Here is a 25755-nt window from a genome sequence, read left to right as displayed (position 1 = left end):
TCATCGGGGGTTCTTGGAGAAGCAGCGATGCAGGAACTTCTTGAAGAAGTTCCTGAACTCGGTGTTGAAGACGGTGTAAATGACGGGGTTGAGGGCGCTGTTGACGTAGCCGAGCCACGTCACCACGCTCATCAGGGCCGGCGGGACGTGGCAGTCCTGACAGCGAGCTCGCATCGTGTGGAGGACGAAGAAGGGAGTCCAGCAGAACAGGAAGGCACCTGCAGGAGGAGTAGAAGAAGAATGAGAAGACGGGAAAACCAAGAACGCCACTTTTATTTTACTGACATTTAGGATTCGCCCGCGTGACTACGTTTCTATTCTTAACCCTAGAACAACTCCATCGCCAACGCCAGAGGTGATTTTTACCCGAGATAAGTATTTCTCATCAAAATATATCAAAAAATGACAAATTTGAGTATTGTTCTTTTATTTTAAACTGTTTCCTGTCCAACAAAATGAAAGAAAAGCATCGTGAGCGGACCGTATAAAGATTCTCGTCTGTTTGTGTCCGTAGATTTGCCCTTAATTCACCAGACGTTAGCATAAAATTACGCCTCGTTACAGTGGAAAGGGACTCAAATACAGTTCTGAGGTTGTTATTTTTATATTTATTTGATAGGTTTATTACTACGGGCCACATTATGTATCGTCTCGGTCTGTCGTTTTTATATCTCATCTCATCTTCAGCCTCTTATCCGGGGTCGGGTCTCGGGGGCAGCAGCTTTAGCAGGGGACCCCAAACTTGCCTGGAACACCTCCCTAGGGAGGCACCCAGGGTTCATCCTTACCAGATGATCCTGAACCACCTCAACTGGCTCCTTTCAACGCAAAGGGTCCAAGCGTGTGAAATGTGTTTCCTCAGGAGGGGGTCTGGAGTCTCCCTTAGAGAGAGGGGGAGAAGTTCAGCATCCGTGAGGAACTCGGAGTAGAGCCGCTGCTCCTTTGTGTTGAAAGGAGCCAGTTGAGGTGGTTCAGGATCATCTGGTAAGGATGAACCCTGGGCGCCTCCCTAGGGAGGTGTTCCAGGCACGTCCAGCTGGGAGGAGGCCTCAGGGAAGACCAAGGACCAGGTGGAGAGATTAGATCTCCACACTGGCCTGGGAACGCCTCAGGATCCCCCAGTTAGAGCTGGTTAATGTGGCCCGGGAAAGGGAAGTTTGGGGTCCCTGCTAAAGCTGCTGCCCCCGTGACCCGACCCCGGATAAGAGGCTGAAGATGAGATGAGAAATGCACTTTTACACAGTAAAGGTAGCAGTGTGGATGTAGATAAACCCTCAAACGCTTTATTATATTTAAATAAAACTACCAAATCTAACACCTTACACCAGCTCACTGCGCAGTTACGCACTCAGGTTCCCTCTTTCACAGTCCACCAACCAAACAACTGTCTGACCTACTTTCCAGTCTAATTTGCAAACGAGTTATAGTCTTTGCTATATATTGTTAAGCTCCATAAGGTCACCTGAACTGTCAAGTGACCTAATGAGACGGAGATTCACGGGATCTACCTGTGCACCGGCCGAGCTTTACGTAATAATTGGATTTGAGATTTAAGGAGCTGCGGGATTAGCTGTCGTGTGCTAAAGGGAAGCACTTCTACGTATTAGAGAACCAACACTGAGCGCTATTTATAGGACGACCTTTTCTAACTGGTGTGTTCGTGCGTCTGAACAGACATCAGAGGTGCAGGTGGAGGTGGAGGTGAGGCGTTCAGGTACCTTGGGTGCACGTTATATCACCATTTTACTCGATCTTCTGCAACAAGTCACTTGAACGTGTTGGTCTTACGGTCGTGTGTTCGGCCGGGGAACGTTAACCAGTAAACTCTTTGATAATTTGACATTTTTGAGGGTGGTTATGTTCGCTGTTTAGGCGGCGTTGATATCAGTTTTGTATCTTTGAGTACAGTAAACAAGGATTTGAACACCGGGCTGTGAAAGGCATTAAGCTCCCAACTCATTTAACAGTCTTTTAACCACATCGGCCATCGTTGGACGTTCAGTTTCAGGACGTAAACTACCGCAACACTGAGAAATCACCAATCAGGATGTTGGATTTCTTTCAGGTCGGACATTTTGGTCCGCTTTGAGTTCTCCGCAGTGGCACGAGTCGACATATACTCATCGACGGGTTCATATGATCTCTTACGAAAACGTACGCACAACGATTTGTATGATATCAGGGCTCCACGGTAACCACAGTTTGCCAGGTTGCCATTGAAACACCAAGGAACGTCCATTTTTAGGTGTTTTATATGTCTTTGGAATTGTTTTGTATCTCTTTTTAGTCATTTAGCATCTTTTTGTGGTGGTTTTGCACGAGCCCCCACCACAGCGACTCCCTGGTCGATCCAAACAGGAAGTGACAAAAACTGCAGTTCTCTGAGTGTCCACTAGGGGCAGGTTTCATAACAGAGCAGTTTCTCATTGAGCCCCATGTTAAACAGGCCGTTTACACAGCATCATTAAACCTGTTTAAGGACAAAAGAACATTCTAGTCTGTGTGTTTAGCTCAGATCTCCATGACAACACTGAGGGGGAGGGGCTAGTTTTTATTTTATTGGAGGTTAAAGTTTATAAATAATTAGGGGTGTGGCCTCTTGACTGACAGCTAGCCTCTCGGAGGTAAACGTCAGCCAGATGGACGTACGCCCCTCCCCCCAACGTCACATACATGCCCTTTTTTGGTCAGAGGAAATGAGGCGGAGTCAAAGTCTGACAAGATGGAGACTCCCATAGGTGAGGACGACTGGATCAAGTTGAGAGAACGGACCTCGACGGAGACGCTACGTCGATTTTTTTATACAGTCGTTTCATTTCTCTATCTGTTTTTAGTCATTTTGTGCGTCATGTCATAGTGTTTTGAGTCTATTTACAGTCAATTATAAACTTTGTGTTTGTTTCGCATGCCTTTAGTAAATTTTTCTCGTCATTTTGTAACATTTTATTACATTTGCAACATTTTATGGGCCCCTGTGCCTGGTAGGTCCGGTCAGTACTCCATCCATGGGTTTGTTGGTAATCCGGCCTTGTGTGGTCGCGGTATAACTGCCAAACAGGAAGTGAACTCACCCACAACGACAGGAAGCACCTTCATGGCCTTCCTCTCCCGGCTGTTGATCTTGGCCGTCTTCCTCCTGCGAGGATCGGGGTTGAACTTGATCTCTGCGAAGCTGACGGCCCGCACGGGTCCGTCTCTGTACTCTGTCGGGTTGAAAGGCTTGTCTGTGGACGGGAAGGTGGACGGCTCATCCAGATTGTCCGTCAGTTCCCTCTCTATGATGGGCGGGAGCGGCGGCGGCAGCGAGGCCAGTGGGGGCAGCGAGGCGGCGGCCTCCTGCAGCTTGCGGCAGGCCTGGATGCTGCTCTTCAGTTTGGCTTTACGCGCCTCCTCCCAGCGCCGCAGGCCGCGGAACATGCCGCAGTATAGCAGCAGCATGATGGGACAGGGGATGAAGAATGAGCACACGGACGAGTACAGGACGTAGTCATCGTTCTCCAGTTTACACTCGGTGGGGTCGCGGCCCGGCACGTTGTTGATGCCGAACATGATGGGCGAGGCCACCGCCAGGGCGATGATCCAGGTGGCCGACAGCAGCGCCGTCTGCCGCAGGTCCACGTGCTTCCTGTTGTAGTTGAGAGGGATTAAAACTGCGATGAACCTGCAAGAAGTGAGAGAAACGTTTACAATCTGCTGCACGTGAAGGGACGAACGAACCTGAACACACTGTGAAAGAGTCCTGAACACAGAACATCCTGAAGATGTGTCTGTGATATGAGCGTCAGGAGTTGTGGAGCTGAATGCGTACAGTTTGTCCAGAGGATGGCGCTAAAGGAAAACTCACAGGAACATTAAAATCTAAAGGGTTCGTCCTCTTGGGAGCAGGAACATGATGAGGACAGAGCAAATCCCTTTAACTTCATGGAAATCTGCTATTTTGACTTTAAGTATCCGGTGTTTGTGACGTGGTCGTGGTGTAACGCCCTTTTCAAAGTACTCTGTACGGGTCCAAATTGGTCCACGCCTTGTAGTTCTACAATACCGCCGCGCTGCATTTCACGTTGTTCGAAAAGACCTGAACAAAGTGAAAAAAGATGGTGATGTCATTTTTATTTCATTATCGTGTCGGATCATCTGGTAAGGATGAACCCTAGTTCGTTTGACCAGTGTGAGTGCAACCACTCCGCGCCTAGCTGCAGCACGCTGGCCGTCCACGGCCCGTTTGGGAGAGGTGGGCTTTTGTAAAGCACGTTTGCACGTGTACGAGCACGAGCGTGCGCACGTGTACGAGCACGAGGCCTACGGCGGTTCTGAGGTCATTTCCTGTGCGCCTGTTGGGACGTAGAAAAAAGAAGGAGGGGCCATGCGCGGACATTTAAAACAATGGCGGTGAAAGGTTCACGTTGGTGTGATGCGGAGGTGGAGTGTTTACTGCAGATTTGGTCGATGAAAAGATTCAAAAACAGTCGACAAGACGCACAAAAACTCCGAGGTCTACGGAAAGATCTGGAAACAAAGCCACGCATCGCCATGACGTCATCAATGCGTGTGACGTGTTACGGCGTGATGACGTATAGACAGCAAGAAGCATTCTCCGAGGCCCAGGTAGTGTGAGTACAAACGGGCCTGGAGGGGGGGACAAGGACCCTAAAGCACGGGGCACGGGACGGAGGCACAGTGGGAGTGCGCCCTCTGTGTCTGATATTCAGTGATTTCCTCCCTTTTTGGATCTTTCCATCATTTTACACAATAACTAATAACAGGTTTTATTTATACCGCACCTTTCATGAGCAATGCAGCTGGAAAAGCAAAGAGATATCTTCACATATTAAGAAATATACATAAAAGGAGAGAAGTAAACACTTAAAACTGATCAAATAAAACACTTAACACTAAAAAGAGCGTCCCCCTTTCATCTCCGTGGACAGATTTGAGCAGACGGAGGTTTTTTCTGGTCTAAATAAATCGTTGTAACTTGAGTCTTGACAGAATCAGAGCACTCCTCTTTTTCTGTATCGGTCCCAAATGAATCAGATTCACAGTGTTGGTGTTTTTACCGCGGGCGCTTCGACCTTTCACAGCCAGAAATAATAATATTAATGACGCCGATGCTGCAGCAATTATACGTGTTGTTAGCTGCACTTGTGAATGAAAGGTCAAAATGTCCCACGATGTTTGTTTAAATCTTTATTTAAATAGTCTTACGGACTCTTAAGTGACCCGTGCACCAGAGAACAAACCGTATCCGCTCGGGTTAAAATACAGAAAAGTGGTTACAAATAAAAAATAATAATAATTATAAGATATATTCAAAGTATCAGAGTGAACACATCTTTCATTTCAAAACCGTAATGAGAAAGAGGAAGAGAGGAAGAAGAGGGGGAGGAGGAGGAGGAGCAGGGGGAAGAGGAGGAGGGGGAGAGGAAGAAGAGGAGGAGAGGAAGAGGAGGAGGAGGACAAGAGAAAGAAGAGGAGAAGGAAGAGGAGGAGGAGGAAGAGGGGGAGGAGGAGGAGGTGAAGGAGGAAGAGGAAGAAGAGGAGGAGGGGGAGGACAAGAGGAAGAAGAGGAGGAGAAGGAAGAGGATGAAGAGGGCAAGAGGAGGACAAGAGGAAGAAGAGGAGGAGGAGGAGGTGGAAGAAGAGGAGCAGGGGGACAAGAGGAAGAAGAGGAGGAGGAAGAGGGTGGAGGACAAGAGGAGGAAGAAGAGGAGGAGGAGAAGGATGAGGAGGGGGAGGAGGAGGAAAGGAAGAAGATGAGGGGGAGGAGGACAAGAGGGAGGAGGAAGAGGAGGAGCAGGGGGAAGAGGAGGAGGGGAGGACAAGAGGAAGAAGAGGGGGAGTAGAAGGAGGAGGAGGGGAGGACAAGAGGGAGAAGAGGAGGAGGAGGTGGAAGAGGAGGAGCAGGGGGAAGAGGAGGAGGAAGAGAAGAAGGGGGAGGAAGAAGAGGAAGAGGATGAGGAGGAGAGGAAGAAGATGAGGAGGAGGAGAGGAAGAAGAGGAGGAGGAGAGGAAGAAGATTAGGAGGAGGAGAAGGAGAGGAGGAGCAGGGGGAAGAGGAGGAAGAGAGGGTGGAAGAGGAGGAGGAGAGGAAGAAGATTAGAAGGAGGAGAAGGAGAGGAGGAGCAGGGGGAAGAGGAGGAAGAGAGGATGGAAGAGGAGGAGGAGGGGAAGAGTAAAAGGAGGAGGAGAAGGAAGAAGAGGAGGAGAGAAGGAAGAGAGGGTGGAGGAGGAGGAGGAGAAGGAAGAAGAGGAGGAGGAGGATGAGAGGAAGAGGATGGGGAGGAGGAGAAGGAGGAGGTGGAAGAGGAAGAAGAGGAGGGGGAAGAGGAGAGCAAATCATCGTATTTCCCAAAATACTCTTCCAAAGGCCTCGATCTGCAGCATCGCAGCACGTGAAGAGGACGAAACACACACTTCTCACCGACCTCTGTGTCTTTAAAGAACAGGAAATATCATTAACAGTCACTTTGTACGGCGGCTCCTCAGGGCCCCTGACTGACAGCGGGTCATCCGTCAGTTTACCGTTAAAACCCTCGAACCTGCAGAGAGACCGGGACCCTGCGGACGAGCGGACTCTCTCTCCGCGGAGCTCCAGGATCCCCCCCCCCCCCCCCCCCCCCCCGCTGAATCATTCACTCTTAAACCCCTCTCTGCTGCGGGCCGCTTCAAAAAAAGCTTGGGCTCATCACCATCAGTCCGCGTTAGCCTCCCTGCCTCCATCGCTCTCCCGCGTAATCGCATTTGTTCAGAGTCGGGACGTCAGAATCGAGCAGCGGCCCCGTGTTTCCATCCCTCAACATCAGCCGAGAGTTCCACATAATCTCATTGCGTCAAACTAACGAGCGCGGAGCGAAGCCGGCACTTCGTCACCGCGGACGCGTTCCTTCATTTGGGGCTTTTAAATTGTTCTGATTTTTCTTCTTTTGGAGCTTTTACGGGAAAGGTCACGATCATATTTCCACATGAAAGGGAACGACGGCGTGACTGTTTGACTGCGTCGACCTTCAGACGGAGAGCGAAAAACGCCCTCGGGGCCCCTGGTTTGATAAGGACGATAACCGCGACGCGAGGCTGATTTAAAGCCCCGTGAGCGTGTGAGTTATGGCTCGACTTTAACCTCCTCCCTTCAGTCTGCTGCACCGGGATGTTCGTGCGGGACTTTCGAGGTTCGTTTGAGCCGCGGAGCCACGCGCACGTGTGAACCCTCACGGCTCTGGATGAGGAAGTTTGAACCTCGACAGTAGCTGAACGTGTCTGAAGGTACGTGTGGCTTCCCGTTCACTATCTCTGTGAGCAGCTGTGCAGTGCATCGTTTTATTTTAAATACTTTAAATTCAACTGGTTCATCCTCAGGAAAGAATACAGAATAACTCGCCCCCTTAGGGCGCACTCACACTGTCCTTCCGTCCCGTGCCCCGTGCTTTAGGGTCCTTGTCCCCCCCTCCAGGCCCGTTTGTACTCACACTACCTGGGCCTCGGCGAATGCTTCTTGCTGCCTATACGTCATCACGCCGTAACACGTCACACGCATTGATGACGTCATGGCGATGCGTGGCTTTGTTTCCAGATCTTTCCGTAGACCTCAGAGTTTTTGTGTGTCTTGTCGACTGTTTTTGAATCTTTTCATCGACCAAATCTGCAGTAAACACTCCACCTCCGCATCACACCAACGTGAACCTTTCACCGCCATTGATTTAAATGTCCGCGCATGGTCCCTCCTTCTTTTTTCTACGTCCCAACAGGCGCACAGGAAATTACCTCAGAACCGCCGTAGGCCTCATGCTCGTACACGTGCGCACGCTCGTGCTCGTACATGTTCAAACACGCTCTACAAAAGCCCACCTCTCTCAGATGGGCCGTGGACGGCCCGCTGGTCGCAGTTATGAGTGTGCACTCACACTGGTCAAACGCACCAGGCTTTAGCCAAAAAAACGGTTTTGCCGCGGTGCGGAAGGACAGTGTGAGTGCGCCCTTAGAGAGTCACACCACTGCTGCTTTCAGTGATCGTAAACGTGTCGTTAAGTAGCAAACAAGAAACTGTTGTCATGACCGTGATCGAGTCACGGAACGCCCCTGACGGACATCCTGAAATACTGAAAGACACGTTCACCGTCAGTTTCTCCGCTGCCCTCCATTTTGCCGCCATCGCCGTGTTTGTCGGAGTAACTTTTGCATCTGAACGACGCCCTCTAGTGGATGTTTTGCCCGACGTCCATTCCGACGTACAGGACGCGTGAAAGCATGAGGGCGCTGACGATTAACGTCGATAACGTACGTCTCTATTTACGCATAAATGAGCCTTAAGAACGCCAAATTGCTCCCTGCGCCGTGCATCTTTTTGTTAACGATTAGATTAAACGATCGTAAATAAGCTCATTTAAATCAGTGGCCTGCTGTTTGCTTGTTGCGTGTATCTGCGCAGGTGTAGGCGCAGGTGTAGGCGCAGGTGTAGGTGTATGCGTAGGTGCAGGCGCAGGTGTAGGTGTATGCGTAGGTGCAGGCGCAGGTGTAGGTGGAGGCGCAGGTGTAGGCGCAGAGGCAGGTGTAGACGCAGGTGCAGACGCAGGTGTAGGTGTATGCGTAGGTGTATGCGTAGGTGTAGACGCAGGTGTAGGCGCAGGTGTAGGCGCAGGTGTAGGTGCAGGTGCAGGCGCACGTGTAGGCGTAGGTGTAGGTGCAGGCGCACGTGTAGGCGCAGGTGTAGGTGTACGTGCAGGTGCAGGCGCAGGTGAAGGTGAAGGTGTATGCGTAGGTGTATGCGTAGGTGTAGACGCAGGTGTAGGCGCAGGTGTAGGCGCAGGTGTAGGTGCAGGTGCAGGCGCACGTGTAGGCGTAGGTGTAGGTGTAGGTGCAGGCGCACGTGTAGGCGCAGGTGTAGGTGCAGGTGTAGGTGCAGGCGCAGGCGCAGGTGCAGGTGTAGGTGTACGTGCAGGTGCAGGCGCAGGTGAAGGTGTAGGTGCAGGCACAGGTGTAGGCGCAGGTGCAGGTGTAGGTGTAGGTGTACGTGCAGGTGTAGGTGTACGTGCAGGTGCAGGCGCAGGCGCAGGTGTAGTCGCAGGCGCAGGTGTAGGTGTAGGTATACGTGCAGGTGCAGGCGCAGGTGCAGGTGTAGTCGTAGGTGCAGGCGCAGGTGCAGGTGCAGGTGCAGGTGTAGGCGCAGGTGCAGGTGTAGGCGCAGGTGCAGGTGTAGGTGCAGGTGCAGGCGCAGGTGTAGGTGCAGGCGCAGGTGTAGGTGCAGGTGTAGGTGCAGGCGCAGGTGTAGGCGCAGGCGCAGGTGAGCACTGACCTGTCGACGCTGATGGCGCAGAGGTTGAAGATGGAGGCGGTGCACAGCATCACGTCCATGGTCATCAGGGCGTCACAGATGGTGGTGCTGAGGGTCCACACGCCGTCCTGGAACTGAAGGAACGCGCTTTTATTTACACGCAAACACAAACACGCGTAAACATCAAGTAACGTTCATTTACTCACGACTTTACGTGACTGAGCTGATGTTTGTGTTTTTATTTTAGTTAAATTATATGAATAATTAAAACATTGATCAGTGTGTTCACACGTACACACACTTCATATTAAACTGGTTCATGAATTAGTACAAATATATATATAAAATGTATGAATCACGTCAGACACATGAATTTATACATTAACATGTTATTATATTTTTATAATTAAATATTTTGTTTGTTTGTTTTGGTGTTTTAAAAGGAAAAAATACATTAATGCAAATTTAAAAAGTGTGAATAACTCAGATTATAAACACATAAAATAATCAAATAAATTAAATAAATTAATACATATTTAAATAAAAATAAACAATAAAATATTCACATTTTATTATTTATTTTGTTTTTTTGGGTGTTTTGAAATAAACAAATACGTAAATGTAAATTTAAAAAGCGTGAATAACAAATACGAATAATAATTAAATAAATAAATTATAAATAATTTCTTAAATCACATTCATTATGAATTTCATAATTAATTAATTAAAGGGAGGAATAAATAATGCACATTTAAAAAGCGTGAATGACTCAAATAAAATCATAAATTAAATTTATAAATAATAAAATATTCACATCTTATTAGAATCCATAATTAATTAATTACTTTTTGTGAATAACTCAAATAAAATTATAAAAATTATAAATTAAATTAATAAATAATAAAATATCCACAACTTATGAATAAATTCTAAATTAATAATTTAAAAAATTTAACACATTTTATTATGAATTCATAATTAATTAATTTGTTTTTGTGAATAACTCAAATAAAATTATAAAAAATTATAAATTAAATAAATGAATAAATTGTAACATATTAAAAATTAATAAATAAATTATAAATTAATAATTAAAAAATTAACACACGTTATTCTGAATTCCTAATGAATGAAGTGTGTTTTTTGGTGTTTAGAAAAGATTTAATACATTAATGCACATTTAAAAAGTGTGAATAACTCAAATAAAATTATAAATTAAATAAATAAATAATAAAATATCCACATCTTATTCTGAATCCCTAATTAATTAATTTGCTTTTGTGAATAACTCAAATAAAATAATAAATAAATAAACTATAAATTAATAAATAATAAAATATCCACATCTTATGAATAAATTCTAAATTAATAATTTAAAAAATTTAACACATCTTATTCTGAATCCCTAATTAATTAATTTGCTTTTGTGAATAACTCAAATAAAATTATAAATAAATAAACTATAAATGATTAAATTAAAAATGTAACACGTTATTCTGAATTCCTAATGAATGAAGTGTGTTTTTTGGTGTTTAGAAAAGATTTAATACATTAATGCACATTTAAAAAGTGTGAATAACTCAAATAAAATCATAAATTAAATTAATAAATAATAAAATATCCACATCTTATTCTGAATCCCTAATTAATTAATTTGCTTTTGTGAATAACTCAAATAAAATAATAAATAAATAAACTATAAATAAATAAATTAAAAATGTAACACATCTTATTCTGAGTCCCTAATGAATGAAGTGTGTTTTTGTTTGTTGTGTGTAAATAATCAAAAACACACACAGTGACGATTACGTAACAAACAAAAGTGTAAAAACGTCTGCGTGAATAAAGCGAGAGGACAGAAGCGCGGACGGACACGGACTCGTTTCCATTGTTCCCATTGTTGCCATTGTTCTCGGCGGGGCCCCTCGGCCGACCTCTGACCCCCGCGGCGGCGTCGACCTCGGCAGGAATGCGCCTCGTTAGTTTGTTGCTCTCCGGTAAAAACAAAGAGCGGCTGTCAGCTGCGAAAACAAGTTTATTTTTAACCCAATTAACGGGCGTAAAGTAACACAATTATTAATAAATGCTGTATTTACGTAATCTGTGCGTCCACAGTGATGTCACAGAAGGGGGCGGGGCTTAACCTGGAGGTCAGCTGGAGTTCAGAGTTAAAGGGGCACGTCGTCATCAACCAAAGGGCGTTAAAGGTCAAGGTTATTGAACATTTAAAGGTCTTTAAATACACAGTTTTTACACCTAAAAAATCCCATAAATGCATTAATTTAATTGCATTATTATTGTTTTGTTTATTGACGTTTTAAGGTATAATAAATAATAAAAACAGCGAAGTTTATTGTGTAAATTAAACCTAAATTAACCATAAAGAAGCGAGTAAACACGTAAAATGTAAATAAATAGGTACAATAAATTAAATAACACGATTAAAAGGTTAAACATTTAAAACATATAATAAAATAATTAAATAAAACACGATTGATTGGTTAAAATACATGAAAAATTTAAAATAAATATAATATAATATATGAACCAAGAGGCGTTAAAGGTCAGGTTAATTGAACATTTAAGGGTTTTTTAAATACGCAGTTTTTACACCTAAAAAATCCTTTAAATCCATTAATTTTAAGGTTAAAAAAAAAAGTATAAAGAGAAAAAACAGGACGTAAAATCATATAAATAATAAGAAAAGTGAAGTTTATTGTGTAAATAAAACCTGGATTAAACAGAAACAACATAAAAATAGGTACAATACATAAAATAACATGATTAAAAGGTTACAAATTGTTTTAATATTTTAATTTAAATGTAATAATAATTATAATAATAATGGTAAACTTGTATTTTAGACTCAAATACGTCCCGGGTAAATATGAGCCGAGGGGCCCGGTAGTGACGACCACACGGGGTTCATAAAGTAGTGACATCACAGCGCACACAGTCAGACGCTACAGTCATGCATTCACACACCGATGGCACGGCCTTCAGGGGCCTGAGGAGCCGGGGATCGAACCCCCGGTGGAGAGAGAGAGAGGGACCCGCGGAGGTGACGTCCAGACGCTGTCGCAGCTCGAGCTTAAAGTCAGAGTTCACATCATAAAATTGAGGATCGACGCTACTTTTGCTCAATCACACAACGACGAAAACAAATGTTACGACTCCATCTTGAACCGCTTGTCCGTACAGCTGACAGCGGGCGTGAGGCGGGGTCCACCCTGGACAGGATGCCAGTCTATCACAGGACACATAGAGACGAACAGAGACAGACAACCATTCACACCTACGGGTGATTTAGAGTCATCAATGAACCGAACACCTGCACGTCTTTGGACTGTGGGAGGAAACCGGAGAACCCGGAGAAAACCCACGCAGACACGGGGAGAACATGCAAACTCCACACAGAAGGGCCCCAGCCGGGATTCAAACCAGGAACCCTCTTGTTGTGAGGATGTAAATTGAGGGAGAAAAAGTAGAATCGGCTCAAGGAAATTGTCTGTATCGGTCGATCCCGAATATAAATCAACCAGGAACCCTCTTGCTGTGAGGCGACAGGGCTAACCACCATACCACCACACCATAACATCGTGTCACCTTATGTCGGCGTCTCCAGCAACACGCAGCTGCCTGTGGACGCTCATCTGTAGATAATGGCGGGAATTACGATTGGCGAAACGCAGCGCCCGCATCGGCCGACACTTATACACGATGATGTGCATTTTTATGCTTAAATTCACGTTAAACACAATCAGAAAATCTCCTTTACCCACATGTTGTTTCCTTTCTGAGCTTTGCCTCCACGCTGTTAGCACGTCACACGCTTCAGTGATCTGATTGGTCGATTTGGCCCGTGTGTTTGTGACAGACAGATGGTTTATCCAATCAGAATCCAGTGTTTTCGCCCCTGCCCAAACGAGAGTTCCCAGATGGAAATGCTGAGTCAATGAGACTAAATCCACCTGGTGGAGTCTCCGTGTGCGTGCTACGTTGCTTCCTGATGTCACAAAATTAGCTAAACACAAAATTAGCTAAACACAAAACTAAAGGACAGAATGATCTAAACAAAGTGATCAGAGTTCTTCTTCACGCGCCTCCAACGCTCAAAATCGTCAACGCATCAACACGTTTTACAGAGGGTCGTGTTCAGACGGGGTTAGTTTACCTCAGGGATGTTTTCAGGAGCGTTTACAGAAGTCATTTTAATTTTACCGCGTTCAACAGGAGTAAAAACCTCTGGTATAAATGACCGTACCCCGCGTCCCCACATGTAACTGATCCCGTCAGAATAATACGGCTTTATTATTATTATTATTATTATTATTATTGCACCTTTACAGTATTCTCCTCCTGTGTTTACTCGCTTCTCGATGTTTAATCGAGGTGCATCCGGTTTTAATTACGCAATAATCCTCCTTGTTCTTATTTGTTTGTTTTTACGTCCTGTTTTTTTTCTCTTTGCAGCAAAATCTTCACATCAAACTTGAACTTTTGGGGGTTTTTTTTACCTTAAAATGTCCATTAACAAAACAATAATGATGCACTTAACTGAATGGATTTAAGGGATTTTTAAGGTGTAAAAACAGCATATTTCAAAAACCCTTAAAAGTTCAATTAACATGATATTTTGGTCATGACTTTAAGGCTTTTTGGGTCATTTGAAGACGTTTTTAACCCTTAAAACAGCCTCAAACCTTTAATACCTCATTAATAAACTGCATTAACTGCTCCATTCATTAGATCCAACATCAGTTAGCAGCTAATTAATGTGTCAATTAAGGGGAAAGTCACGTGTCCCTTAAATCTACTCAGACCAATGAGGTAAATGAGGCGTCGCACCCCTTTATTTTGTGTTTTTAGGGTTTTTTTAATTGCTTTTCTAAATTAACAACCACATTAAGGGACAAACCATCTTTAAATGAAGGTGTTTTGTGTGTTTTCAGGGTAAATGATGACGTTTATTCGCGTATTTTAAGGCGTTTTGCCACATTGTAAAACCCAGGATCCATTGCACCTGCACAGAGCCGGTCCCTGAAGGCCCCCCCCCCCCCACCCCCCCCCCTGGAGTCCCGCACCTGCCCCCGGAGAAGCCGGCGTGTCGCGGTTAACCTCACCTCGGAGTAGACGAAGAGCGGCAGCACGAGCACCGCGAGCATCAGGTCCGCCACCGCGAGGCTGACGATGAAGTAGTTGGTGGTGGTCTTCAGCGCCTTCTCGGTGAACACGCTCAGACACACCAGCAGGTTCCCGCAGATGATCACCACGATCAGCAGGACACCGAACAGCAGCGCCGGCACGTTGTGTCCCCGCGCTTCCGCCGCCGCCGCCGCCGTCGCCGCTTCCACCGCCTCCGCCGCCGCCGCGCTCACGTTGGCCGCCATCTCCGCCGCGGCTCCTCCGCTCCTGTGTCCCGGTCCGAGCCACAGCCACAGCAGCGCGGCCAGTGGGCTCTCATGAAGGCCGAGCCGGACTCCGGTCCCCGCACTGTGGTCTCATCGTGGTGTCACGGAGACTCCGAACAGACTCTACCGCGGCGCTCCGGTGCGCACTTTACGCACAAAAAAACCCTGCGCGTAAAACAGGTGGAGTTGGGTTTAATTTACAAAAAGCACGACACGTTTACACCCTTAACTCATGACTTATGAACAGATGCCGGTAAAGTTCCGTTTGTCCTTTTTAAGAAGGAACATTTTGCGTCGTGAAGGTTAAAAAAAAAACGCGTTAAAATCCTCAAATGCTCCGAAAGTTGAGGAGGAACTCCATGTCCCCGCTGTTCACAAAGCTCCGGTTGGAGAGTCTCTGAGGTCAAACCGCGGTGAGTGTGTCGCACCGCGGGTGTGTTTGCAGGTTAACCTGCAGCAAACACACCGAACTAAAGGCCCCCGGAGCCAAATTAGCCGATCAAAGCCGCTTATCGGCTGCGCTTTGCGGTGTCCTTCAGTCCTTGAGCTCCAGCAGGAGACAGTTTGTGCGTGTGTCTGACTGTCTGTCTGTCTGTCCGTGTGTGTGTGTGTGTGTGTGAGAGAGAGAGAGAGAGAGAGAGAGAGAGAGAGGGAGGGAGAGAGAGACCGCTGCAAAAAATGTCCTTATAACTTCTTTATTCAACAGTTATTAAAATGTAATATACACAATATAATAGAGGACACACACATGAGCAGCAGGTTAACGAAACCATGTGTGCATCAGATTTTTAAACACAGTTTAGTGGAGTTAAAGAGTCAGCAGGACATTTATTTTATTTATTTTTTGCAGTGTAGAAGGACTGAGAGCTGCAGGAGTGTCTCAACATCCGGATTTATTCAAATAATCCAGGATTTATTTTAATAAATCCAGAGTGTGACTAGAAACTGTTTAACCATGTTTTATAGGAACAAACCCCCAACAGGTAACCAGACGATGACTCCTCCTGTCAAGCACCAATGGGCTAACACTGATTAGCTCGGGGCGGTGCGCTGAAGGCATTCAAAGGTGTTTTTTAACCACTAATGCTGCTGAAAATAACAGCAAACCTCTGCAGCAGCATGAGAAGAGTCCCTACACACACAACAAAGCAGCAATGGGCTCCTTCCTTTGGGATTGACTTTGGTAATCCACTGTAATGGACTTTACTATGAGAGGAGCTGGTACAGGGGCCAGTAGGTAAGTCTTTAAAACACTCTTTAATAAACTCTGGCTTCACTAACTACGCTGATGACGCTTTGTTGTGTGTGTAGGGACTCTTCTCACGCTGCTGCAGAGGTTTGCTGTTATTTTCAGCAGCATTAGTGGTTAAAAAAGACCTTTGAATGCCTTCACCGTGCTGCCCCGAGCTAATCACTGTTAGCCACGTCCGGCTGTTAGCCGGCTTCTCCGGGGGCAATTCTCTAAAACCACTAAACTGTCAAGAGTCGGTTCTGTCGGTCCCTCCTCTCTCCCTTTTGTGTGAGTGTGTCTCCCTCTGTCTGTGTCTCCCCTGTATGTTGGTTTGTCCAGGTACAGGTAGGCGTGGTTCCCCCCCAGCTGCAGCCTGTTACGCTGATCACCTCCAGGAGTATAAGAAGCCGGAGAGGACACGCATGCAGCTCCGGACCGCTCTCATTTACTTGGTAAGTCTCGTCGGTTGGCTACCGTTTCTCGTCCGTTCTGGTATTTATGCTTCGTGTTGATTGTTATTTTGTTAATTATTGTTTCTTTGTTTCTTTCCGTCGTTTCCCTCGTTCCTGTTTCCTCAACCGTCCGTCGTTTCATCGTTCCCGTTTCCTGATCGTCCGTTGTTTCCTCGTTCCTGTTTCCTGACCGGCCGTCGTTTCCTCGTTCCTGTTTCCTGACCATCTGTCGTTTCCTCGTTCCTGTTTCCTGATCGTCCGTTGTTTCCTCGTTCCTGTTTCCTGACCGGCCGTTGTTTCCTCGTTCCTGTTTCCCTCGACCGTCCGTCGTTTCCTCGTTCCTGTTTCCTGACCATCTGTCGTTTCCTAGTTCCTGTTTCCTGACTGTCCGTCGTTTCCTAGTTCCTGTTTCCCTTGACCGTCCGTCGTTTCCTCGTTCCTGTTTCCTGACCGTCCGTCGTCTCCTCGTTCCTGTTTCCTGACCATCTGTCGTTTCCTAGTTCCTGTTTCCTGACCGTCCGTCGTTTCATCATTCCTGATCCCTCGACCGTCCGTCGTTTCCTCGTTCCTGTTTCCTGACCGTCCGTCGTCTCCTCGTTCCTGTTCCCTCGACCGTCCGTCGTTTCCTCGTTCCTGTTTCCTGACCGTCCGTCGTCTCCTCGTTCCTGTTTCCTGACCGTCCGTCGTCTCCTCGTTCCTGTTCCCTCGACCGTCCGTCGTTTCCTCGTTCCTGTTTCCTGACCGTCCGTCGTTTCCTCGTTCCCGTTTCCCTCGACCGTCCGTCGTTTCCTCGTTCCCCTTGACTGTCCGTCGTTTCTTCGTTCCTGTTTCCTGACCGTCCGTCGTCTCCTCGTTCCTGTTCCCTCGACCGTCCGTCGTTTCCTCGTTCCTGTTTCCTGACCGTCCGTCGTCTCCTCGTTCCTGTTCCCTCGACCGTCCGTTGTTTCCTCGTTCCTGTTTCCTCAACCGTCCGTCGTTTCCTCGTTCCTGTTTCCTCAACCGTCCGTCGTTTCCTCGTTCCTGTTCCCTCGACCGTCCGTTGTTTCCTCGTTCCTGTTTCCTGACCGTCCGTCGTTTCCTCGTTCCCGTTTCCCTCGACCGTCCGTCGTTTCCTCGTTCCCCTTGACTGTCCGTCGTTTCTTCGTTCCTGTTTCCTGACCGTCCGTCGTCTCCTCGTTCCTGTTCCCTCGACCGTCCGTCGTTTCCTCGTTCCTGTTTCCTGACCGTCCGTCGTCTCCTCGTTCCTGTTCCCTCGACCGTCCGTTGTTTCCTCGTTCCTGTTTCCTCAACCGTCCGTCGTTTCCTCGTTCCTGTTTCCTCAACCGTCCGTCGTTTCCTCGTTCCTGTTCCCTCGACCGTCCGTTGTTTCCTCGTTCCTGTTTCCTGACCGTCAGTCGTTTCCTCGTTCCCCTTGACCGTCCGTCGTTTCCTAGTTCCTGTTTCCTGACCGTCCGTCGTCTCCTCGTTCCTGTTCCCTCGACCGTCCGTCGTTTCCTCGTTCCTGTTTCCTGACCGTCCGTCGTCTCCTCGTTCCTGTTCCCTCGACCGTCCGTCGTTTCCTCGTTCCTGTTTCCTGACCGTCCGTCGTTTCCTCGTTCCTGTTCCCTCGACCGTCCGTTGTTTCCTCGTTCCTGTTTCCTGACCATCCGTCATCTCCTCGTTCCTGTTCCCTCGACCGTCCGTTGTTTCCTCGTTCCTGTTTCCTCAACCGTCCGTCGTTTCCTCGTTCCTGTTCCCTCGACCGTCCGTTGTTTCCTCGTTCCTGTTTCCTGACCATCCGTCATCTCCTCGTTCCTGTTCCCTCGACCGTCCGTTGTTTCCTCGTTCCTGTTTCCTGACCGTCCGTCGTTTCCTCGTTCCTGTTTCCTCAACCGTCCGTCGTTTCCCGCGTTCCTGTTTCCCTCGACCGTCTCGTCTTTAGTGTTCTTGTTTCCTCTGTAATTATTCCCATTTCTGTTGTTTATATTAGATATTTGTTTGTTCTTTTACCCCGTGTCCGTGTCTGCATTTGGGTCCAGTCTCCCAGTGTTATTTCCCGCACCGTTCATGACAGAAACAGAAACATCGTTTTATCTTAAACTTGTCGTCATGTTGATGCTAACAAATAACTTTCCCAGTCACTGGACAACGGTTACAACCTAAAACCATCTTACAAATTACACGTGAGCAGAGAATTGATGTGGAATACGTGAATTATTAAGAAAGGAGCCAGTTGAGGTGGTTCAGGATCATCTGGTAAGGATGAACCCTGGGCGCCTCCCTAGGGAGGTGTTCCAGGCACGTCCAGCTGGGAGGAGGCCTCGGGGAAGACCCAGGACCAGGTGGAGAGATTAGATCTCCACACTGGCCTGGGAACGCCTCAGGATCCCCCAGTTAGAGCTGGTTAATGTGGCCCGGGAAAGGGAAGTCTGGGGTCCCCTGCTGGAGCTGCTGCCCCCGAGACCCAACCCCGGATTAGAGGCTGAAGATGAGATGAGACGAGACCGTCACAGAAAACATTTAGCAGCGTTTTCTCGTAGTTTCCGACTTGTATTTTCAGGAGTTTACTTTTCCTGTTCTTCCAACAGCACGTGAATGCAGCACGTGTGAAATGAATATATTTTGTAGTTCCTGTAGTTAAAAAAAAGAGAGCAGCTAAAAATAGTCCCCAGAGTGATGGAGGTCACACGGAGTCCCTGAGGGAAGCCGAACTGATCGGGCACACAGGCTGCCGGTCTCCTCCACTCCGTGTTGTATGTTAATCACATGTATGAACGGGTGTAGACAAGTCTGCGCGGCGGTCTGCGTGTCAGGACGCCAGAGCTCAGCTGCTGTTTTAACCACCGCGGGTCCCGCTGAACGTCTGAACGTGCGTCTGCCTCGGATGATCAAGACCTCACGTGTGCCCACACAACACTCCTTTCACTCTAGATGTTTTTTCGGTGCAGACGTCTTCTTGTTTAATAAAGAAGATAGAATATCGGCTGCCACGCTGGTGAACTGTTCCCGTCTAAAATCGGCATCTTTAAATTCCTTAAACGTCACGTTTGGTACCAGTGTCATACGTGTGGAAGTTCAGGTTTTGGGAGGAACCAAAGTGAGAGCTCATGTTGCTGTTTACGTTGTTAAAATCTATCACGAGAGGAACAGCAATGACCCTCCCTCCTCTTCTCTTTCCTCGGCTCCTTCTGCTTTCAGCCGCAGGCACTAAGAGGATGTCGAAGCATCTGTTGGACCCTGAAGCGAACTGGAGGGCGTCCTCGGTATGAAACACGACATAAAACCTGAGAAAACAGGCTCTAAATACTGACTGAGCAAAGCTGGGACGGAGACTATGACCAGATTTGGATGTTTACTACCACAAAACTGGCCTTGACAACTATTTCCTCGTATTTTTCGGGTTCTGTTTCGTAGGAGAGTGACGTCAGATGAAGTCTACCTGATCATGTTATTGATCTCTTTAATCTTTATTGAACTAATCCAAAACAGCCTTTACAGACTCTCTTCTCTGACTGTGGTGGTGTGAAGGTGGCCTTCCTGTCTGCAGTGATGATCGGCTGCAGTGATGTCATGCAAACCCCCCCGGCGCCACAGAGTGGACACGCCTCCTGTGTTTCTCTGGGGACTCGTCAGAATGATAATAAAGGCTGAACCCGTTTGATGAGGCATCTGTTTTTGGCTGCTGGTGCCTTTAACGACTGGTTGTAAACGAGGTTGTTTATACAATGTTACAAGGCCCTGGATCCCCTGAAGGTCCCCCTGCCCTTCCCTAGAACCCACACAGAACCCCTTCATGGACCATGAACCTCCTTAAGGATGAAGTGGAACCACCTGAAAGGCTCATCAAGGATGATGCATCTAGCCCTGAACATCTACCACTGGGATCTCCTCAAGGATGAGCAGGAACACTATTAATCTCTATTAACTAGGAACCCCTGAGAGATCCCTTCTCAAGGGCCACTTGAGGACCATTGGACCCACCTCAAGGACCACCAGAAGCACTTCAAGGGCCCCTGGAGTTCCTCAGCAATCACTGGAATTTTCTCAAAGATAACTAGAACCATCTTAGGGATCATTGGAACCACATGAGACCAACCCAAGGACACAAGAAACCACCCTAAGGACCAGTGAAGCCTTCTCAAGGATACCTAGAACCTCCTAAAAGAACCACTGGGACCACTTACGCCACAATGACCATGTAACTCTTCTTAAGGACCAAAGGAGGACATTGACAACCTACCTTCAGAACCGCTGGAACCCCTTCAAGGACCATTGGAGTTCCTCAACATTCAGTGGAACCATCTAGGTATCACTGGAACCACATTATACCTACTCAAGGACATGCAAAACCACCCAGGGACTAGTGGTGCCTTCTTAATGATACCTAGAACCTCCTAAAGAGACCTTTGGGACCAGTCACACTTCAAGGACCACTGGGACATTGAGGACTTCTGGAGTCACTTCAGGGCCCTGATTTCCTAGATCACTGGGATCTTCTCAAAGATAACTAGAACCATCTCAGAGACCACTGGAACAACATTATAAAGCCACAAGACTCACCCAAGGACCGTGGGATCTGTGTAAGGACACACAAACCCCCCCAAGGACCAGTGGAGCCTTCTCAATAATGCTTAGGACCCGATAAAGGGACCACTGCAACCCTCCAACAGGACCATTGGGACATGGACAATTCCTAGAACCACCTTCAGAACCACTTGAAGGATGACTGAAGTTCCTCAATGCTCACTGGAACCATCTCAGGGATCATTGGAACCACATTAGACCTACACAGGGACCCACATAACACCCTCAAGGACTAGTAGCCTTCCTTTCAGGGATACCTGGGACCTCCTAAAGAGACCACTGGAACCACTTCAAGGCCCATTAGTGATATTCAAAGATAGTTGGTATCTTCTCTGAGATAACTAGAACCATCTCAGGGACCAGATTAAAGAGCCACACATCTTCCTCCAGGACCAATGGAGCCTTCTCAAAGACCACTAAACTCCTTCAGGACTGCTGAAACGATTGCTTTTTAATACTTATCCACATATTTATAAAGTTTATCATTTATTTTTATCGTGTGCACAAGAACAAAAAGTATCTTTCAGAGTCTGGTGTTTGTATCAACACCTGAATCTGAATAAAGAAGCAGAACAACAAAAGAAAGAACCCGTTTACTGCTGTGTGACGGCGTCCAATCATGTGCTTTGGATTTGGATGGTGGGCGGGGCTTAGCTGTGCATCAGGTTCACTGATTGGCTCGTTGACCTTAGTTCAGATAGCAGGAGATTTTGGCAGTTTGTTTCAAAGACACAGTGGAGTTTTTTTTTTCGTGAGGTCATGTGACTGTACATCTCCCTCCCCCCCTCATGATGTCATCAGTCGTCGAGGCCGCAGAACCCGTCGCTGAGCAGGAAGTGAGGTCGGAGCAGGGACAGGATGGGGCTCCGCGGGGCCCCGGCCAGGCAGTACGCCTCATCCACACTCAGGCCGCGAGATCGCAGCGTCCGAAGGGCGCCGCCGCAGCTTTCCCTGCCGCCGCGTGACGTCACCAGGACGATGCTGAGAGGGCTGTCGGACATGCCGAACCGCTGCCGGATCTCGCCGAGTCGAGCCGAGAAACTCTGCGGAGCAAGAACGTGAATTGTTATTATTATTATTGTTGTTATAAAACTAAGGACAACATATGAGCCGGGAGCTGCGGAGAGAACCTGAGCGGCCTGTCGGCTCGCAGGCGTCGGGCCAGAGTCGGGCCGGACGACGGCGTCCCCGCAGAACATCACTCTGAGCTGCTCCGATGGAGCCACCTGCGGGTCCAGCAGCGCCGAGAGAACACCTGGGGACCGGAGAGAGGGTGAAAACACGTTGAACTCTGGGTAAACTGAGCTTTTCGAATGACGGGTCGTCGGCGAGAGGAGAAGAAACGTCCCGTGACCTTTCTGTGACGCCTGCGGCGCTTCGTTTCTGTCCGTCGTCAGGAAGAGATGCACGTTGCTCTTCTGCAAAGTCTCGATGAAATCGTCCTCGCCGGCGAAGCAGAACCTGCTGACGTCAAGACCTGCAACAGGGGGGTGATGACATCATGACAGGAAGTCTTCAACAGGAAGTCTGCTGATGGTTAAAGTTCCATTACCGTAATGTCTGGTGTAGCTGCTGGTTAAATTACAATTACCGTAATGTCTGTTGTAGCTGCTGGCTAAATTACAATTACCGTAATGTCTGGTGTTGCTACTGGTTAAATTACAATTACCGTAATGTCTGGTGTTGCAGCTGGTTGAATTACGATTACCGTAATGTCTGGTGTAGCCCCTGGTTAAATTACAATCACCGTAATGTCTGGTGTAGCTGCTGGTTAAATTACGATTACCGTAATGTCTGGTGTTGCCACTTGCTAAATTACGATTACCGTAATGTCTGGTGTAGCCCCTGGTTAAATTACGATTACCGTAATGTCTGGTGTAGCCCCTGGTTAAATTACGAATACCGTAATGTCTGGTGTAGCTGCTGGTTAAATTACAATTACCGTAATGTCTGGTGTTGCTGCTGGTTAAATTACAATTACCGTAATGTCTGGTGTAGCCCCTGGTTAAATTACAATTACCGTAATGTCTGGTGTTGCAGCTGGTTGAATTACGATTACCATAATGTCTGGTGTTGCCGCTGGTTGAATTATGATTATCATAATGTATATTGTAGCCGCTGGTTAAATAACAATTACCGCAATGTCTGGTGTTGCTGCTTCTTAAATTACAATTACCGTAATGTCTGGTGTTACCGCTGGTTAAATTACAATTACCGTAATTTCTGGAGTTGCTTCTGCCGGTTAAATTAGATTACCGTAATGTCTGGTGCAGCTAGTTAATTTCAATTACCGTAATGTCTGGTGCTGCTGATGATGCGGGAGCGCTGCTGCTGTTGCTGGCTGTCTGTGGTGATGAGGACGACATCAAACAGCAGCGACTCAGCAGGATTTTCCTCCAGAAGACGTTCGTTCACTCTCTGCAGTGCCTGAATTATGAATTAAGTTAAAAAATAGATATTTTTAAAGCTTCAGTTTGGTGTTATTTTATTTTTTTGTGTGTAATTTGTCTTATTATAACATACAGGCATCTAAGACACAAAAACAACAGTTTAAAGTGTTAAATTCTGACCTGCAGTAGAGGGAAAGCTGCGCCCATGCCGTACACGTCCTCGCCATCACCTCCTGATTCAAACACTGCACGAGACGTTACCGCGACAACCACTGCACAATCGGCATCTTTCTGCAGAGGAGACACGGGATCTTTCATTGTAAACATTTAGTTGCATCACACTCGCAATCGTTCATGCATTTATTTATTCTGTATTTATTTATATATTTATTTATTTCAGTATTTATTTACTTATTTATTTCTGTATTTATTTACTTATTTATTCCTGTATTTATTTACTTATTTATTTCTGTATTTATATATTTATTTATTTATTTCTGTATTTATTCACTAAGTTCTTCCTGTATTTATTCAGGCATTCATTTCTGTATTTATTCATATATTTATTTATGCATTATTATTTATTTATTGAAACTTTAGTCCTGTTTAGTCCTTCATAAACACACACACGCACACACACCATGCCCCTCTGCACCCTGCCCCGTGTCTTACAGATGAGTTGCATTTGTTCTGTGCACAGATATTTGAAGCTACTTCCTTAATTCCGCACATTCTCGGGTCCGAAACCCTGTTTACAAAACACCAGATTTAAGCATCATGCTGCTAAATAATGAATAAATGTCACAGTTAAAAAATGACTCATGGTGTAATTTAAATGATGTGTGTATGCTCATCAATTCGGAAGGTTTATCCCGGGTTTAACTCGGGTTTAACTCAGGTTTAACTCGGGTTTATCTCCGCTGTGCTCAGACCGCCTCAGGTGAGTCTTACCTGCTTCACGTCGGTGTTCCGGATCACGGAGACCATGTCCGGGCCTCAGCTGCTCCACAGGTGATAAAAGAGCGTGAACAGGTGAATCTGCAGCCCGGAGGACCACTGTCAAACTAACTTACTTCAAAGTTCCTCCTGAAACACGCAGCTGTCTGTCCGAGGGTTCCGCCCTTTAAGGTTCCGCCCTGAGGGGCTGCACGGCCTGCGCGGCGAATCGAAGAAGGCTGGGACACAAGTCTGAGCTTCGGGGTATGACGCATGCGCATTAGAACTCCGTCTCTCCATAAGTAAATGCAAACATAAATACAGGAATAAATAAATAAATGCATTAATAAATTAATACATCAATTAATAAATGAATGTATGTATAAATAAATATAGAAATTAATAAATGCTAAATTAATCTGATGAGTCAATAAATGCATTAATACACAAATGAATCACCAATTAATAAATGAAAAAATAAATAAATATAGAAATACATGAATTAATAAATCCTGATGAGTCAATGAATGCATGAATAAATGGGACCTTCTACCTCCTCAACACGTGGAAACATAAATAAATAATTACATGTAGGTGAACAGTAATGTAGAAATAATTGTAAGCATGAACAGATTCGTTTATTCTTCAATTTATTCATTTGTTTATTTGTAACTCATTTACTTATAGATTCATGTATTTATTCTTTTAATGATGCATCTATTCATTCTTGTATTTATACATTTTGTCGTGCATTTATGTATTAATGTGTTTGTACAATTATTTCTGTTAATTTATTCCTTTTAGTATTTATACATTCATTTATTCATGTATTTATGTGTTAATGCGTGTATTTTTTCATTCCTGTATTTAGTTATGCATTTATTCATTTTCTATTTTTATTCATTAATATATTCATATATTTGTTTATTTATTCATTCATTGATTTATTTATACATTTTTTTTTTGTATTTATTTATTCAATTCAATTCATTCAATTTTATTTATTTTGCCAAAGCATAACAAAAGTTTTCTATGGACACTTTACGGACTAGGTAAAGATCACACCTGTTATTATTTGTACATTAATTTATACATGTATTTCTTCATTCATTTGTTTATACATTTATTTCTGTATTAATTTATTTTTGTATTTATTTATACATTTATTTCTGCATTTATTTATTTTGTATTAATTAATAAATATATTTATTTCTGTATTTATTAATAAATTCATTTATTTCTGTATTTATTTATTCATTCCTATTATTATGTAGGCATTTATGTATTCTTGTATTCATTTGTTTATTTATGCATTAAATGATTCATGTATTCTGTTTTTATTCCTGCATTTATTTATTTATTTGCATTTATTTATACATTTATTTATTGTTATTCAGTCAGACTCAGACATTTTTCCCTGGTGTCCCATCCTCCTTCCTTTAGCCTTGCCACACCGACGTTCAGCGTGATGGCGTCACTTCCGTGTTTGTCCCACAGCAGTGATTAT

General features: G+C 45.8%; 1 protein-coding gene and 1 pseudogene across 2 annotated transcripts; both read right to left on the bottom strand.

Moving 5' to 3' along the window:
* Positions 1-14729, bottom strand: LOC310949050 (D(4) dopamine receptor-like; annotated as a pseudogene). Its single transcript has 4 exons — positions 14389-14729; positions 9287-9399; positions 3072-3661; positions 1-218 (listed from the first exon to the last, which is right to left on the bottom strand). The product of its transcript is annotated as a D(4) dopamine receptor-like (transcript).
* A 6629-nt stretch (positions 14730-21358) lies between these two features.
* Positions 21359-24426, bottom strand: LOC310949274 (cytosolic 5'-nucleotidase 1A). The gene is made up of 6 exons (XM_083916651.1): positions 24264-24426; positions 23493-23603; positions 23214-23349; positions 22277-22399; positions 22053-22177; positions 21359-21965 (listed from the first exon to the last, which is right to left on the bottom strand). Exons 1-6 carry the CDS (start codon positions 24297-24299, stop codon positions 21720-21722), a joined length of 777 nt encoding a protein of 258 aa, XP_083772777.1. The 5' UTR covers positions 24300-24426; the 3' UTR covers positions 21359-21719.
* Positions 24427-25755: the final 1329 nt, after the last annotated feature.

Source organism: Echiichthys vipera (genome assembly GCF_963691815.1).
Source record: "Echiichthys vipera genome assembly, chromosome: 7".
In the NCBI taxonomy this organism is placed as follows: Eukaryota; Metazoa; Chordata; class Actinopteri; order Perciformes; family Trachinidae; genus Echiichthys; species Echiichthys vipera.
This window is presented reverse-complemented; position numbering and strand designations above follow the sequence as displayed.

Excerpts from the sequence above, each read along its gene's own strand:
- LOC310949274 (XM_083916651.1), bottom strand. The coding sequence starts at position 24,299 with ATGGTCTCCGTGATCCGGAACACCGACGTGAAGCAG. Across the intron at positions 23,604-24,263 it reads GGAACACCGACGTGAAGCAG|AAAGATGCCGATTGTGCAGT; the intron begins GTAAGACTCACC and ends TCTCCTCTGCAG. Across the intron at positions 22,178-22,276 it reads GCCGCAGGCGTCACAGAAAG|GTGTTCTCTCGGCGCTGCTG; the intron begins GTCACGGGACGT and ends TCCGGTCCCCAG.